General features: G+C 56.7%; 1 protein-coding gene across 5 annotated transcripts in view; it reads left to right on the top strand.

Annotated features, from left to right (window-relative positions):
* Positions 1 to 17,294, top strand: part of GTF2IRD1 (GTF2I repeat domain containing 1) — a 102,911-nt gene that overhangs the window by 58,651 nt on the left and 26,966 nt on the right. For 4 of the 5 annotated variants that reach the window (XM_045819388.1, XM_045819386.1, XM_045819384.1 and 1 more), the window contains exons 15-22: positions 686 to 733; positions 1,661 to 1,726; positions 2,751 to 2,934; positions 5,328 to 5,377; positions 5,581 to 5,637; positions 7,038 to 7,121; positions 11,187 to 11,370; positions 11,916 to 11,944. In XM_045819388.1, the coding sequence (XP_045675344.1) occupies positions 686 to 733; positions 1,661 to 1,726; positions 2,751 to 2,934; positions 5,328 to 5,377; positions 5,581 to 5,637; positions 7,038 to 7,121; positions 11,187 to 11,370; positions 11,916 to 11,944 (702 nt within the window). The remainder of the gene's footprint in view (positions 1 to 685; positions 734 to 1,660; positions 1,727 to 2,750; positions 2,935 to 5,327; positions 5,378 to 5,580; positions 5,638 to 7,037; positions 7,122 to 11,186; positions 11,371 to 11,915; positions 11,945 to 17,294) is intronic. The other variant, XM_045819387.1, reaches the window with a different exon arrangement.

Genomic DNA, 17,294 nt, shown 5'->3' with positions numbered 1-17,294 from the left:
AGTGTCCACATGTGCATGTCATCCTCCAGCCCAAACCCATCACCCCAGTCTGACCCCATCCCTGCCCGGCTCCCTCCCATCCCACTGCTTTTCTGGGACACTGGGATCCAGCCCAGGCGCTCCCCTCCTGCAGGAATCCTCCCCTGTGCACTGTCCTGCCTCCTTGCCGCCTGCGGGCAAGCATCTGGAAACAAGGTTGAATCCATTCCTGCCAGCCACCTCATCAGTCCAACCCCTGTTCGCCTGGCCCAGGATGGCTCTGTGCATCCCCACCTGTCCCTCCCCTCTGTCGCCTCGTGTGAATCTGTTTCTCTTACTGGCATCACCACCCTTTGGCATTGTGTTTTGTCTGCAGCACACCAGGAGGGCAGGGCTTTGTCTTGTTCCTGAGTGTCCTTAGTGCCTGGAACAGAACACAGTGTGTTATATGAAGGAGTGGCCGCCAGGCGTTGCTTACCAAATGTGGTGGGCTGCCTGGCCTGTGCACCTGCCCTCCTCACATGGAGACAAGGGTGGGGTGCCTGTACTAAATGGAGGTCCCTGATCCCTTCTGGGGGTCACTATGCCATGCTGCAGTGTCAGAGCCTGCCAGCCTGCCATTCCCCACCTGTCTGGCCTGACTTTGGCAACACAGGGTGCAGGGGATGATGAGCTTGGCTTCCCAGCATCCTGTGTTCTCTTTCAGACAAAGGCCCCGGTGAGGACCTGCGGCCCGAGGAGAGACCTGTGGAGGGTGAGGCGCTGTCCATCTCCCGCATTTCACCCCACCACCCCATCTCTGCTGCCCTCCCCTGCCCCTCATCTCTCCTTGAACTGATCAGCACCCCGTTGCGGGGTGGGAGTCCTGTGGGCTACCTGAGGTGGGAGGTTTGCAGACCTGTTTTCTAGAACCAGGAGGTACCTGGTCAGAGGTACAGAGCTCATTCTGGTAAGGGAAATTGCAAGACTGCCTTTTTTTGTTTGTATACACACTGTGTTTCTTTCCACAAAGATCTTAAGGGTGAGGACTGAGCCTGGTCTATCTGAGCAAGTAGAATTGAGGCTTGAAAGCGCAAAATTGGCTTCGTGTCCATCAGGCATGCCCATTCTCAGGAACACAGCTCATTCCCTTCCTGCTGAGAATGAGAGTAGGCCAGAAGGGTCATCGAGGTGAGGACAGACCTGTTTCATCTCAGGAGTCTCTGCCCCTGAAATGGAATGAGTGGGTGTCAGAGGGGAGATGGGTCACTCCCCCAAACCCAGCCTGGCAGGGGAACCATGAAGTTTGACAAAAGCCCACTGCCACCTGGTGGCGGCATACTCAATTTGCAGGCTTAGCATTTCCTCACTAGTTAGGTAACTTGCTGAGCTGTTCTGGAGTGCCACTTAACCTAGAAAGACCATGATCTTTCTTAGGCCACAAAACCTTTCAGATCTCCACTCAGGCCTGGCGATGCCCTAGACTGGATTTCACAAGCAAGTATTTGAGCCCAGGAATCACGGGCCTGTCTGGGGGGTGCCATTTGTGAGGGAGGAGGTTACCTGCCACCACCATCCCGGCCTTCCCCATTCCAAGGTCCCTCCAAGGGTCATTTTGGTGCCAGCAGAGCTGGGACATGAGCTGAGGAGCACGGTGCTGCCGCCACTGGGGAGGCTCAACAGGCTGCTTCTTGCCTTTCAGACAGCCACGGCGATGTGATCCGGCCCCTGCGGAAGCAGGTGGAGCTGCTCTTCAACACAAGATACGGTGAGCAGGGGCCGGACAGGGTCAGGGCGTCCCGGTCCGCCCTTCAGCTGGCCTGTGTTCAGAGGGACATCATGCCCAGCCCCCCATCCCAGCTGCTCCCTGCAGAGGAACAAGGAGGGGGAGGGGAGGGAGGGACTGGGACCCACTGAGAGAGGGCAGGGGCCCCCAGGGAGACAGTGGCACTGCAGAGAACCCCACCCTCTGAAACACTACACCCAGCCTCCTCGGGCTGGAAAGGTCATTCACTCCACTGTATGAACTGCCCACTGTCCTCAGGGGCACCCCCGTCCAGGGTTCTCAGAGGACTCATACATAGCAGGAACTTTCCTACCAGAAGGACCAGGAGAGAGGGTGCAGAAGCAGGGAGGAAGCTATTCTTTACCAAGTGCCTGTGGTTTGCCAGGCCCTGGCTAGGTGCTTCACACAGTTCTCTCATCCCATCCCACCGAATCCCTGTACCCTAATACTCGTTTACACAGGGGGAGAGTGAGGCCTGGTGCGGGGACATGGCTTCCCTGAGGCCCCACAGCTAATGCGTGGCAGTGCCTAAGCTGGACCTCAGATCTGTCCTCTTCCCAAAGTGTGCCACACAGACTTTTGGGGTTCTTCACTTCTTTATGGTGGCAGGGGACCTCTGGAGGGCCTTTCTGGAAACTCAGGGTAGGACACCTGGTCCTGGGTGGAGCCAGCAATAGGTCTCGCCAGCTGTCGGCGATTTCTCCTGCGCTGCCAGGCTGTGAGGGCATGGAGTGGGCATGAGTCTGGGATTCACGGACCTTGGCTCTGGGGCCCTGCTACCTGAAATGAGTCCCATCCCCTCTGAGCTCCAGGCCTCTTCACTGAGCCTGGGTAGTGCTACTCACATCTCCAGAAGGTGGAGAAGGCTCAACTAAGTGCAGACTCTGAAAGGGCTCTGGCACCTGTGGCTGCCGCTCCCCCCTCCCCTCGGCAGACGTGGGAGGTGGGAGCTGAGACTGGTGGCCCCACAGCTCTGGGTGGCCCTATAGCAGCGGTGTCTTCACAGCCAAGGCCATCGGCATCTCGGAGCCCGTCAAGGTGCCCTACTCCAAGTTCCTGATGTACCCAGAGGAGCTGTTTGTGGTGGGGCTGCCTGAAGGCATCTCCCTCCGCAGGCCCAACTGCTTTGGCATTGCCAAGCTCCGGAAGATCCTGGAGGCCAGCAACAGCATCCAGTTTGTCATTAAAAGGTAAGGCCGGGGGCCGCACCAAAATCCCATCTGCCTCGGCAGGTTAGGGTGGGCTTTTCCTTGTTTGGTCTTTAAAGAGTGCGGTGTTAGTCAGGGTTCAGGCACAGCCGAGCAGGCACCAGGCCATCCAGGCCTGCCAGACCCAGGACAGCCAGGTCAAAAAACATTAACCCAGATTCTTGAACTTATATGCAGAATTTTTGTATTATTTTGTGCCTTTTTCTGGAGAATCGGTTCCTTGCTTTCATCAGATTCTCCAAAGTTAAAAAACGCTTAGGAAATTGAAAACCACAGGTAGATTCTGACAGGTGGGAGACTGATGCCCAGGGAAGTAGTTGTGGAATTGTGTCTGCTTGAAGTGCTGCGGTTCACTTGTGACACTGAGCACCCGGAGGGAGCAGACCCCACAGGTTCAGGGCACAGACCCAGCAAGAACGCCCCCACTGCAGACATGAGCCCCAAGGACAAGGGGCCTGTAACGGATGTAAATCGGGACCAGCCAGTTGGAGAGACACAAAGGCTAAGGTCTGGGAGGGCACTGGACACAGAGCTTCCACGCCCTATCCCGTGAACTCAGGGCACATGTCACTCCCAGCACACCGATTGGTTCACCACGGGCATCCCCACCGAGCTTCCGTGTCCACGGTGCTCATCGGGAAGCATCAGCCAGACTTGGATGGGTCATTGGGCATGTGATTGAATCCGTTCTCCAGCCTCTCGTCTCCCTAGAAGCCGGGAGGTTGTGCTGATGTCAGCTATCCCAAAGCCCAGTCCTCCAATCACACAGCTGCTCTTCCTGCATCCTGAACCAACCCAGTACAAACATAAGTGTGATCCAGAAGGCTCACCATGAGTGACAGAGACACTCCTGTCATTGGGGAAATGTGGAAGATTTATAGCTTCTCTCCCAGGAACCGGGGACAAAGACCAGACAGGTTCTGGCACAGCACTGACCCCAAATGCCCCATTTTCAGTGGAACCTTGTTCAGCTAAAGCGGGGCTGTCTGGGTGGGCTGGGGGTCTGGGGCCCGTGGCAGCCTGAGGGCACAGGGGAGGCCGGCTGGCCAGAGGAGGGCATGGTGGAGTGGGACAGGTAACAGAACTGCTCCTTCAGACCTCCCGAAGGGAAGGGTGCTGGACCAGGGTCTCCTGTGAGAACGTGTTTGTGCTTAGGCTGCCCACAAAGGGGACGAGCTCTCCGCCACAGAGATGGCCAAGCAGCAACACAGAGACCCTGCCTGGGAGCGAGGAGAAAGGCTAGACTTGGGGCACTCTGCCCCCCAGTCAGGCAGCCAGAGGGTGAGGACTGGACGCCTGTCCTGGCAGCGGGATCTGGGCATAAGCTCGTTGCCCAACACGGGGCTGGGCATCCAGGGCTGCAGAGGGTGCAGGCACAGCCCTGCCTTGGCCCATAGTCTGAGGAGCTGGAAAAGGCCTCAGGCTGCATTCAGAGCCCCCACCACCACCACTGCTCCCTCTTCCCCCTTCTTCTGGGGAAACTGAGGCTTGGGCAGTGCAACGATGGCCCCACAGTCCTCTAGGAGTGGCGGGAGCTGAGCAGGACTCCTGGCTCCCAGGCCAAAGTACCTTCTGCAGCCCTGCGTCCTCTCCTCAAATTTAGATTTGAAGGTCTGCACCCCTCTCTTTGAGTCAGGACAGAAAACAGTGGTCTGGCGGGGGGGAGGGTACCCCTCAGCTAGAGAGGCTGCGGGTGAGGACGAGAGGGGCCCCTAATTTGAACTCTGCCCCGTGAGCTGTGTGGTCTTGGGCATGTCCATCATCTCACCGATGCCTGAATTTCCTCATCCTGAGAATGGGAAGATGGAGACAGTACCTACCTCAAGGACACCGGCAGGTACCTCATGTCTGGGAAGGGCCTTGTGACATCTGTGTCGATGCAGATGTTAGGAGAGAGCTGGGCTGGTCCCCGAGCCCCCGACCCCAAAGTCCAATGGCAGCTCTCAGGTGTGAGCCAGAAACCTCGGGCTGTCCTCATGCCTCCAAGACTGTGGTGCCGCTCAGTCAGTCCCAAAGGCTTCCACACTTAAAACCAGCTCCGTGGGGAGCCCCCCAGACCACAGGCTCTGACGGTGGACAGCAGCAGTCACACCGTGTCCTGGAACTGAGAGTGAGGGTGTTGGCCCCACCAGGCCAGGACCAGGCTGGTCTCACTCCCAGCTGAATCTTCAGAGTCCAGCGCAGCCCCCCACCCCCTGATCTCACATGTGGGTCAGCAGGGCAGCTGTGGGGGTGGGGCGAGGACCCCAGACTTGGACTGTCCAGAGGCAGAGGACCCATTGCACAGATGCATAGACTGAGGCCCCGGGGGAAGGGCTGTGCAGTGTGAGGAGGTTTGGAGGGACCCTGGTGATAGCCTCACTTGTATTTTCCAGGCCTGAGCTGCTCACTGAAGGAGTCAAAGAGCCCATCACGGACAGCCAAGGTACCCTGCACAGGGTCATGGGCTAAGGTGCGGGCTGGGTGTGGGAGGGGTCTCAGGCCTCTGCCACCTCCCCTCCTTCTGCTTCCTCTGTCCTCCCCTGGCATTCCCCCACTGCCCTCTGCATCCGGTTTGCCCCCACCTTTGTGCCTGGGTCTCAGGAGCTAGCTGCCTGCTCACCCTGGCTTCTCTCCCCCCGCCCCCAGAGAGGGATTCCGGGGACCCTTTTGTGGACGAGAGCCTGAAGAGACAGGGCTTTCAAGGTAAGGTTGCAGCTCAGGATGGGGTCGACAGTCCCAGCCCAGCACCACACCTTGACCTGGCCAGGCTGGGGTGGGGCTGCCCACAACCCCAGGGCCTGGGGGACTGGGTGAGGTGGGTTAGCAGCAGGGACAGAGCTATAGCCTGCCAGCTCCAAGAGGCTCCACAGGGGCTGTGGGGGTTGGGGTGGGGGGGTTCCACAGAGTACAGGAGCCACCCGCTGTCCACGCGGGGAGTCAGCTGACCTGCCTGCCCACTGGACACTAGGCAGTCAGCCTCACTCTTGCTGCTGTCAAAGCAGAGGCATGCACAGAGGCAAGCAGGGCTCTGGAGGAGGGGAACTGCAGTGGGGCGAGATGGGATTGGAGGAAGTGAGTGTGCAGGGAGAGAAGGGGGAGAGCTTGAGTGAAGGCATGGAGTGTGGGCCATAGCTGAGAAACAGAAGCAGGCCAGGGCAGGCTCTGAGGGGGGGCCTCCCTCCCATCGGTGCAGGTGCAGTGTTGCTTCTCAGCTTCCTGGTTGGGATTCAGTGTAGCCTCAGTGAGGGGGTGGGGAGCAACAGCCCAGGTGCCTGTAGGGGCAGCCCTGGGTGTGGCTGTGTGTGAGTGGGCATTTCCTAGGTGTCCCTGGGCGGCCACTGTGGCTGTGAGGAGAAAATGGGTCAGGGAGACCCATGGCAGGAAGGGGGTGGGGAAGCCCCGAGAGAGAGGACCCAGACCCCAGAGGGGCGGCTGCTCACTGTCAAGTCTCACCCTCCATCCCAGGCAGCTGGGACTTCCTGTGATGAGGGGGGTTGAGTCTCTCGCCACACCCCAAGGTGCCTCCTGTCCAGTCCTTTGACGTGACTGGGGCCTTCAGCACCCCCTACCCAACCACCCTGAGATCCACTGCCTCGCCTCTCTCTTCCCACAAGGCAGTGCCAGGCTGTAATCTCCCTGGGTGCAGGGGCCCATCTGGGGTCCCCCTGGCACATGCGGCATACGGGCTCCTTAACCAATACCCTCCCGGTGGGGGAGTGACCCCTGGGAGCTGCTCCACCTCTCCGGGGGCTGCCCAGCCATCTGATCCCCTGCCTGCCCTGCTCCAAGCCCACCATGCTCAGGAACCGGTCCTCTTCATGGTGTCTGTCACCTCCAGGGCTTATTGATCGCTGTGGTGGTGGTTTTCAAATGTCAACAATTAACTTAATTTCCAACTCACTGTTGTTGCAACAGCGTGCGTCCTTCCAGAAAAACACATCTCTGTCAAGACATTTGCGCTGAAGGACCTGAGGGGCCCACTCCAAGGGTCTGATAATTGCCAGAGAAGGAGGTCCCCATAATTAGAAAATCATATTCCTTAAAATTCACTAAGTGCCTTTTAATTTAACAGCCCAAATCCATAATTGTTTTTCACTTTGCAGAGAATTATGACACCAGACTCTCCCGGATCGACATCGCCAACACGCTGAGGGAGCAAGTGCAGGATCTGTTCAATAAGAAATACGGTGAGGCCCGGGCGCCTGGGTGAGGGAAGCCAGCAGGGTTGGAAGTGAGGCAGGAGCTTCCCAGGGTCACCTCTGGGAAACCCTTTCACCCACGGACAGATCTCTCTGGAGCACTGACCATGTGCCAGGCACTGGAGACACAACAGTGCAGAAAACACGCAGTCCCTGCCCTCCTGGGCCCCATAGCTCAGTGAGGAGAGACACATTCAGCACCGATACACAGACTCTAATAACAGTGAGGAACTGTTCCACCATCATGCAGGAGAAGAGCAGGCTACTCAGGAGAGAATAACTTGGATGCTTACCCTAAATCGGGGGCCGGGGCAGGCCTCTTTAAAAAGAGAGCTAAAGGGTAGTGAAGGAATTAATTGAGCAGACTGTGAAGGAAGGACATTGTGGCTGAGGTAATGGGCATGTGCAAAGGCCCTGAGGCTTTTCCTAAGACAGGGAGGAAGCTGAAGTGTGCAGGTTGGGGGAGGAAGGACCCCATGGAGCTGGCCAGGAAACAGAGCTGATCATCCATGGTTTCGGCCTTGTATTTTGTTGGGAAGGGTGAAATGACTGGAGCCACTTTGTACTTTAGAATATGTTCCCGGATGGGGCTCTGGCTGGTGTGGCTCAGTGGATTGAGCATCAGCCTGCAAACCAAGAGGTCACTGGTTCAATACCCGGTTGGGGCACATGCGGGGGTTGCAGGCCAGGTCCCCAGTTGGGGACGTGCAAGAGGAAACCAGTCAATGTTTCTGTTGCATTTAATGTTTCTCTCCCTCTCTTTCTCCTTCACTCCTCTCTCTCTCAAAATAAATAAATAAAGTCTTCAACAACAAGAAAGTGCATGGGTGCAGGAGGATGAGGATGGGTGGTGGGACACCGGCTCAGAGGCTGGAGTGGTAGGTAGGCTGGAATGTACTCTTGGGCGAGGCCCCGGCCTCAGTCTGGGAGGAAGGTGGGTGGAGTGGAGATGTGCTCAGAGAGAGATCCCTGCTGCTAGATCCTCAGGGAGGAGGGCGGAGATCAGAGGCCTCCAGCTGAGTTCTTCCTTGAGGAAAACAAGCTAGAATCATTTAAGATCCTTTTTGGTCTCAAGCCACTAAAACTGTCTTGAGCAATAAAGGGGGTTAATGGGCTTATGATTTAGTTACTATGACTAGAGAAGAGCTCACCCCAAAATGTGGTGACCTACAATAACAGTGACCACTTATTCTCTCTGATGATGTCAGTGAGTCACCTCACTCAGGGTGTTTCCCAAGGGTGCCAGCAGAAGGTGGCTGAGGCTGGGATCACCTGGACAGCTTCCCGACTCATGTGTCTGATCCCTGGGCTCGGGCTGGGGAGACTGCTGGCGCTGGATCTGCTGGGCCCCTCGGGCATCTCTCCCAGTTTCTATGAAATCCCTCCACTCAGGCTTTCCAGCGTAGTAACTCCAGGCTATCAAAATTCCTACTTGTCAGTCAGGGCTCCTGAGACACATGTCCTGAAAGGGACAGCCAGCTGGAAGCTGTTTGCCTTTTGTGATCCAGCCCCAGAGGTCACACCTGTCACCTCTGTTGTACTGTACAGGTCGAGGCAGTCACAAAGTCCCATTCCCAGTTGTCTGTGTGGGAGTGTAGATGTTCCACTGTAAGAGGAGCATGTGGAATGGGAGAAAAGTCAGTCCAGCTATCTTTGGGCAGTACAAGCAGCCGTAGCTCAGCATGGGAGGTCCAGCAGTAGGCTGGCCTTCAGGGTCATCTGGATCCAGCAGCCCAGGAATGTCCTTGGTGTCTTTCCACAGTATCAGCATCCTCTCAGGCTGGCTTCCTGCTCGTTGGCAGAATGGCTGCAGCAGGTCCAGACACCCCTCTGCACACTCTGGAAGGAGGGCTCCAGAGTGGACTGGACCTGCTCCAGAATGGACTGGACTGGCTCTTCCATGGGCTTTCTCAAGAGAGCCAGGCTATTTCTTCCCCAGAATTTTCTGAGCTCTCCCCTTGCTTCTCATTGGTCTCTGTTGAGTGTTATGTCCATTCCTTACCTCATCCCTGTGGCAGGGAAATGCCACATGCTTATTGGGATACCTGGACCTGTCACCATGACAGGGGGAGGGGTAGAACACATGGCACACCAGGGAGAGACAGGGGGACACCCACACTGTCAGCTAGGGAGAAGAAGGCAGCACCGTCACTGGAAGGGGGAGTCAGGAGAGAGGTTATGGGTTCCCATTTGGGACGTGTGGAGTTAGAGGAGTGAGTGGAGACAAAGTCTGCTATTCAGAAAAGGATCTGGATTGGAACCAAAACTTAGGTCATGGGAATAGAGGAGACACCACAGGGGGTGCAGAGGGGGACAACAGAGGACCCAGACTGAAGGCCAGGAAGGCTGTGTTTAGAGGTCAGGCCCCGGAGGAGGAGGAGTGGTCGGAATGAGGGGAAACCAGGAAATGCGGGATTGTGGACACCGAGGAGAAGGCTTCACAGAACAGGGAGTGGCCATCTGTGTTGGATTTTGCCAAAAGGGTACAAGTGTCCACAGGGTTTGTGACATGGAGGCCGTCGGTCATTGTGGCAAGAGCCGTTTTGGAGGAGAGAGAAGTGGAAAAGGCCGTGTTCCCATTCAGGGATTTTGGGTGTAAATTTTCCTCTCTGCCTGAGTTTTCTCGTTTCAGAAAGGATTTCTGTGCACTAATAGCACATAAACTAGTGTGCAAAAAAAAATGAAGACAAAGAATTCAAAACAGAGCAAAATGGTAGAGACAGAAAGTAGATTAGTGGTTGCCAGGGCATGGGGAGAAGGGGCGGGAGGAGTGTCTGCTAATGGGCACAGGATTTCTCTCTGCAGTGATGAAAATGTTCTGGAATTAGATTGTAGAGATATTTTCACAACCTCGTGAGTATATTAAAAAACCACTGGATTGTACTCTTCAAAATGGTCGATTTTATGGTATGAGAATTACATCTCAGTCAGTTCGTAGGCTGAGGCAATGGCATGGACACAGGGGTGACATGAAGATGCAGAAATCCTGTAAGTGCTAGAGGCAGGGCACTTGGCAGGCTCCGTGTTTCCTAGGCATCAGAGCAAAACGTAGAATGAGGCAGGTTTTACCATTCCCAGTGTCCATGAGGCAACCATGAGTTCACTGCATGAAAGAGATCAGCTGTTCTTTCTAGTACAAGACATGTGGAGATTTCGGCAGCATTTCTTCATAAAGGGGTGTCCTGTGATGCTGAGGATGATGCTCTCAACCAGCCCCTAAGGGGGTCGCAGTGAGCTCAGCCCTCCGTCCAGGTGGGTCTCCTGTGCTGGGCCCCATCTCAGTCCCAGGGAACCAAGAACGTTCCAGTCAGCCTCACAGCACCCAGGGCTGTGCACCGGTACTTGGTTCTGTGGGCAGGAGCCTCGGGAAGGCCAGCCGGGCAGTGCCTCTCGGGTGGCCACTGACAGCAGGCACGAGGCCTCATCTGAGAGTGGGGTGGCAGTGGCCACTGCCCCCCAGGACTGCCGCCAGGCCAGCTGTGAGAGAAGTACAGCCACTGGGATGGGCGTGCCACAGCCCTGCACAGAGGCTTGGTGGCAGGAATGAGACCCGTGCCCCTCTGTGGAAAGGGGGGCCTGAGGTGTGAGGTGCTCCTTGCCTGGGCTCCAGCTGCCTTCCTTGTACCCAAATGCAGTCCACCCTGTCAGGCCAGGCCAGTCCCGAACCGGAGTGAGGCAGAACCCTGGGGCTGATGGAGGGTCCGGCACTGTGGGAAGGGCCAGCTGTGCCCATAAGGTGGCATCCTTAAGATGGGCTTTCAGATTCTCAGACTAGGATGCTGAGAAGCATTAGGCACCGTCCTCTCCCCAGCAGCCTTGGCCACACGTCCCCTGCTGACTCCTCAGCCCAGCCCCGCAGACTCACGCACCTGACCCCCTAGGGTCCCTGCACGACACACCCTCTAATTCCCCCCACACTGGTTGAGCCTTTCCTTGGTACTACACAGCAGGTTTCTCTTTCACACCTGTGCACAAAGCACCTGGCACACCTCCGCGTCCACACACGAGCCCTGCCTCTGGCTCCTAATGACAGTTCCTCTGCATCATCCACAGGGGAAGCTTTGGGCATCAAGTACCCCGTCCAGGTCCCCTACAAGCGCATCAAGAGTAACCCCGGCTCAGTGATCATTGAGGGGCTACCCCCAGGCATTCCATTCCGAAAACCCTGTACCTTTGGCTCCCAAAACCTGGAGAGAATCCTCGCAGTGGCTGACAAGATCAAGTTCACAGTCACCAGGTACTCGGCGGAAGAGGAGAGGTGGGGAGGCAAGACTAGCATGGGTGGCAGCCTGCACCAGGGGACCCTTGGCCTTTCCTCCAGTCGGTCCTGCCCTCCCTGCAGGACAATGCAGCTGTCCCAGTGCCACCCTGGGTCCTGGGGGTTGGAGGGAGGACTGCAGGCCAGTCGGGGCCCAGAAGGCCCCACAGAGGTGAGACCAGCCCCCACACCACAGCACCATAGCAGGGTGGCTTCATGGGCACCTTATGCCTGCCCATAGCACCTGCGCACTGCACTCCTGGCACCCTGGGAAAGGCGTTAGGCCCACTTCAGAGGGGAGGAATTGGAGACCAGTTATTTGCCCAAGGTCACAGAGCCGGCCAGGGCAGAGCCAGCAGGAGACCGGCTGGTCACCCTCTCCTGCACAATGTCCCCTGCACACAGGCCACCAGCCATCTCGTTACAGTGGCGGATTCTGAGGCATTAGGTCTTGGATGTGCCCCAAACATTTCTGATGAGCTCCCAGGCCCTCCTCTGACAATCCCTCTCTGTTTCTCTTCCAGGCCTTTCCAGGGACTCATCCCAAAGCCTGGTAAGAGGCAGCGGCTGGGGGGAGGGGTGCTGCTTGGAACGGGGGCCGGCCATGGTGCTGGGGGCCAGACTTACCATGGGACACAGGCTGCTGGTCCCTGGAGCAGGAGGCAGGCCGCAGCCCTTCTGTTCTTCCCCTCACCTGGGCACCACCCCAGGAGGCAGGAGGAAGGCCAGGCTGGAACCTGGGCCAGAGAAAGGGGTGGGGGCGGCACCCGTGACTGCTCAGCTTCACCAGCCAGAGTTCTGGAGGGAGGGGACGCATCTGTGCCCACTCTCCCGATGAAGGGGCCTGGCTGCCTTTGCTGAGCAGATGAGGTTGTTGGCGGGTCAGTTTTTAACCTTGTTGAAAGGTCTGCATGAGGACCCGAGGGCATAGCCGTAGATGTAAGGGGTGCCCACCCAGTCTTAGTTGGTCAAATGCTTCTCCTACCCCCTTTCGAGGCATCCATCCCCCTCCATCGCCTCCATGGCCCGTGTCCTGGCCCTCCCACACCATGAGTGGGGCGACACAGCCACCTGGTGAGCAATAGGGCCGGCCAGGGCCTGCGATGGAGAGACAGGGAGCCCTGGCGTCTCGCCCCTGCCCCATGCCCACGCCAGACACCACTGCGGTGTGAAAATTACCCGGCCTGCGTCCTTGGGGAGGCTGCGCCGATGAGCTGGGAACGGGTGGACGTCACAACATGCCCAGATGGGAGGAAGCCCTCAGCACAGGATCTGATTCCACGGTCCCGGAGACATTGCACGTCACCCCAGCCCCCTGCTCCCTGGAGCTGTTCACTCCCTGTGCCTAGGCCCGGCTTGGCGGCCTTCTGGGGAAGGGTCAAGAGGGCATTGAACGGGGGGCGGGCAAGGCTTCCTGAAGGGTGTAGTGATGTGGTAGCTGATGTCGGGCCTCAGGGGAAGTCCGGACTTGGGGAGGGGAGGAGAGGAGGGTGTTTGGTGGGTAAGCAGCAGGGATCCAAGGCCCACCTCAGTGATGTTTTCCCAGAGCTCTCAGTTGTGGAGTCGATGGGATAATGCCTGCAAGGTGGAGATGGTGGAAGGAGCAACAATATGCATCTGTGGTGGCCCTTGGCTAAAAATTATTGGGTGTCAGACCTGCTGCGTGTGGGTTCATTTTGCAGATGTTTCTGAGGCCCGCCTAAGGCCAGCAGTGTTGTAGACACTAGGGTTACAACATTGAGCACAGAGGAGGCATCGCGTTTGCTCCTCGGACCTGGGAGACAGGCTTGAGAGCCCAACACACTCAGGGAAACAGGCTCGGGGTTTCAGTGATGTGCAGTGTGCCCACGTCACACAGCTAGCAGGTGGCCTTAAGGTGGAACCGGGGGGGCCCCTGACTCAGCCAACCACAGTATAAGTGAGCGTTTCCCCAAGAAGCTGAGGACACCGCAGGCCTCTGGCCTTGCACAGCTCCCCTTCTCGTTGGCCCAGGGAACCAGAACACACCTGCCCTGGTACCACCAGCCCCTGCCCCAGGCTGCTGGGCCCTCTGTAGACCTGTCTTGCCCCAGGACCAGTGGTTGGCAGCCTGTGGTTCACCCAGCTGGCTCCAGACAGGTACATCAGTGCTGGTGCCACTGAGTCAGCTTCCTGCCCCTGCCTGTGCCGACCTGGGTTTCAGCCTAAGTTGGTGTCGGTGCCCAGCCAGCTCTGTTGATGACAAATAGAAACGCAGTGAGGCAGCCCCTCGGCTCCCCCTGTGCTCCCCAGTGCCTTCTCCCTGGACGCAAAGGTCCTCTTGGAAGACTGAAAAGGGTATGGACATTTTGAATGAGTTTGGAAAGCAGCAAAGTGAAAGTCATGTATGACACCTGATGTGTGCCAGGCTATAAGTTCAGTGCTTTCACTGTCACCTTTTTCCCGTCCCATTTTTATGGGGTCAGGAACATCAGTGACTTGCCTGAGATGCACCCCCTGTAACAAAGGAACTGTTGGCTCCAAAGCCTGGCTCCCCACGTTCTGTCAGGGAGGCCCATGGATTACGGGCAGGTGGTATGGAGTGTCAGCCCTCAGAGAGAAACACTGGGGTCCTGGCTGGTGTGGCTCAGCGGATTGAGCGCCGGCCTGCAAATCAAAAGGTTGCAGGCTCGATTCCCAGTCAGGGCACATGCCTGAGTTTCAGGCCAGGTCCCCAGTTGAGGGCGGGTGAGAGGCAACTCTCTCACACATCCATGTTTCTCTCCCTCTTACTCCCCTCCCTTCTTCTCTAAAAACAAATACATAAAAATCTTTTAGAAAGAGAGAAACACTTGGAGTCAAGGGTCAGCCAGCAGGCTTCACACAGACCGTAGAGTTCCTGTGCCCTTCTGAGGCTGACCTCTTTCACTGAGCAAGGCTTACCCTCCAGCTAAGAAAGCTCGGCAGCTCATTTTGCCATTTAAACAGCTTCATGAATCTCAGCCATCACCCCACAGTCTCTCTGCCAGTCTGCCTGCCCACCCACCCACCTGCCCATTGGCTTTCCATTAACCTCCTCTGTGTACAGAGACAGGCCTTGGAAATGCTTTCTCTTCCTGCGTGGTGTGTGAGAGGATGGTAGGCTGCCTGGAAGAGGAGGTGGGAAAGTGGCCCTGGCCCCAGCCCTTGGGGATGCAACTGCCAGCACCTTTCCAGGCATTGGCACCCATACCAGCTGGCAGCCTGGAAGGGCCAAGCAGACTGGCTTGCAGGCCAGCTCCAGGCCTACTCACGCCACTCGTCATGCTGGGCTGGGAAGGTGTCCAGGCTCACAGGAGCCTCCGAGGGTTCACTAGAGGTCACTGAGTGCTGTTCCTGCCCCAGAAAGGGCTGTTCCAGAGCTTCCATGAGAAAATCACTGAAGCCTGATACTGGCCAGCATCTGGGGGTGATGCTGGAACAGGAGCTCAGGTGTCGGGGGGTGGGTGGAATGTTAGCAGGTGCCCTGGGCACCTGGAGGATAGCCAGTGATCTCTGGGCAGCGTGCAGGGACTGTGGGAAAGCACAGGCTGGTGCTCAGAGAGACCCAGTTCAAATCCCTGCATCCCCTTTACTAGCCATGTGCCTGGGTTCACTATTTCACATCCTTGAGCCTGCACTTCCTCATCTGTAAGGTGGAGATGGGCATACCTGCTTCCCCAGGTGATCTGCATTGGACACATGGTGGGCCCTGGTGGGAAAGCTCCAGAGGACAGTTTCACTCTGCTGCCCTGGGTGGCTTTGTCCTGACACTTGAGTGAGATATTTGTAAAACCTTCAACCCTGGACCACCTGTGGAAGGTGCTCAGCCAATGGGATAGTGGTGACTGTTATTCATGGGGCTCTGGAAGACTCCCTGGAGGAGGTGACATTGAACTGGGCCTTGGAGGTGCAGAACAGAATGTGGTGCAGGCACAGGGTACAGAAGTGTTTGGGGGACATGGCTGGGGCACCAGCAGGAGGGGTGGAGCCCATGCGGCCAGGAGGGCATTGTGATGGTGACAAAGAGGCAGTCCTTTCCCCGGCACACTGGGGACTTTGAGACTTTTTCCTTTCTTTTTCATTCTCCTCTAAAAATATGGAGTGGGCTTTAGTCTGCTGGCTCAGAAGTGTAAGACATGAACTTTTGTTTCAGTCTTCCACAATGGAACTAGATTTCTGCCTGCATTACATAGTAGCAGAAACTTAATCTGAGTCCATTGAGGATCCCCTTTTCCCTGGACTTGTGTCCAAGTGCCAGAGCGTTTCATAGTGCCAAAAGGTTATGGGGAGGGGTCCCATCGGGTGAATCATAAAGGAGGCTGTGCTTTGAAGGTACCGGTAACTCAGTTGTTAAATCTGGGGCTTTCACAGTGCAGCCTGGAATGGTGGGCTGGCCCGGAGTGGGACGAGGGTACAGCCATTCCTGGGCCACTTTTGCTCTGAGTCCAAAGAGACAATGGTAGAAGGCTTTTAGAGTTGTCCCAACTGGGTTCACATCTGCTCTCAGGCCTCAGTTTCCCCGCTGGTGTCTGGTAGCCTTTCCAGCTCATACCGGGTGGAGGCAGGCGCCTAGCTAGAGAGGAAGACAGGCTCGGATGAGCCTTGGAGGACAGTGGGAGGGATTTCAGGCCTCCAGTTGGGGGAACTGTGGGCCAGGGGCTTCACAGGATCCCTGGGGGATGGGTGTTCAGGCTGGAGGAGCCTGGGAATGGTAGGGCCAGGCCCCCCACATGTACTAGAGTGAGCTCCAGCCCCAACTTCAAGGGGCCAAGGTAACCCAGGCCTGACCCAGGGGTCTGAGCCATTGAGGCCTGCAGAAGTGCACAGCATTTGGCAGTTCCTTGACACCTAGCTGGGCCGTCCCCTGCTCGCCCTCCTGCCTGCAGTAGCACTGAGGTAACGGTGGGAGACTGGGCCAGGGGCCAGACAGGTGGCTAGCTGGGGCCAGCAGTGGATATCTCTGCTATCCAACCACAGGTGCCCACCCGGCTGTCAGGAACCAACAGGCCCCTGGAAGCAGGTGCACAGAGCACGGCTCTGGAAGGGGCTCTGGGTGAGAGTGGCAGCACCCTCTGCGCCCAGGTCAGGGTGGCCTCTCCCCAGGCCCAGCGGGGCCCGGTGCCTCAAAAACCTGGGACAGCGAAGGAGGCTGTTCAGGATGTGTTGGGAAGAACAGGGATTACTAAGGGAGGAGCAGCCTCTGTCCAGGTAGCAGGTGTAGTAATAACCACAGAACATTCTAGTAGGTCATAAAAAGCTAAAGGGAATCACAACTACATGCCCATGGTGACAGTTTTGAAACAACAGAAATCGAACTTCCCAGATAGCTGTTCATTTTTGTGGTGATACGTTCCTTCCAGATTTTTCCAGAGGCTTATTAATTCTACATTTTATTGTTGTTCTTTCTATAAAATTTACATACAGCCCTGGCTGGTGTGGCTCAGTGGATTGAGTGCCAGCCTGCGAACCAGGGGATCTCCAGTTGGATTCCCAGTCAGAGCAAAGCCTGGGTTGCAGGCTGGTCCCCAGTAGGGGGCGTGTGAGAGGCAACCACACACTGATGTTTCTCCCTCTCTTTCTCCTTCCCTTCCCCTCTCTAAAAGCAAATAAAGCTTTTTAAAAATTTTTACATACACACAAACTTAAAACACAAGCATTTCCCTGTGTCTTTGAAATGCCTTATAATATTCCCTCATCAGGCAGCCTCATAGTTGTATAACTCCCCTGTGCCCCAACTCGGGACATTTGGGCAACTCACACTGTGCGCACCTAATATCCACATCACGCTTACGATTTGCCGGTTACAAAGACTTCCCATACCAGCACATGTGCTCTCTCCCAATAACCTTTCTTATGGGAAGAAACTGAGACTCTGAGATGTTACGGGGCTTGTTAAGGTCACTCAGCTCAGGCTCATGCTCCCC

Source organism: Phyllostomus hastatus, unplaced genomic scaffold (assembly GCF_019186645.2).
Source record: "Phyllostomus hastatus isolate PE091 unplaced genomic scaffold, TTU_PhHast_1.1 phas_scaffold_385, whole genome shotgun sequence".
Taxonomy (NCBI): Eukaryota; Metazoa; Chordata; class Mammalia; order Chiroptera; family Phyllostomidae; genus Phyllostomus; species Phyllostomus hastatus.
The sequence above is the reverse complement of the archived record's forward strand: the minus strand, read 5'-3'. Positions and strand labels throughout refer to the sequence as shown.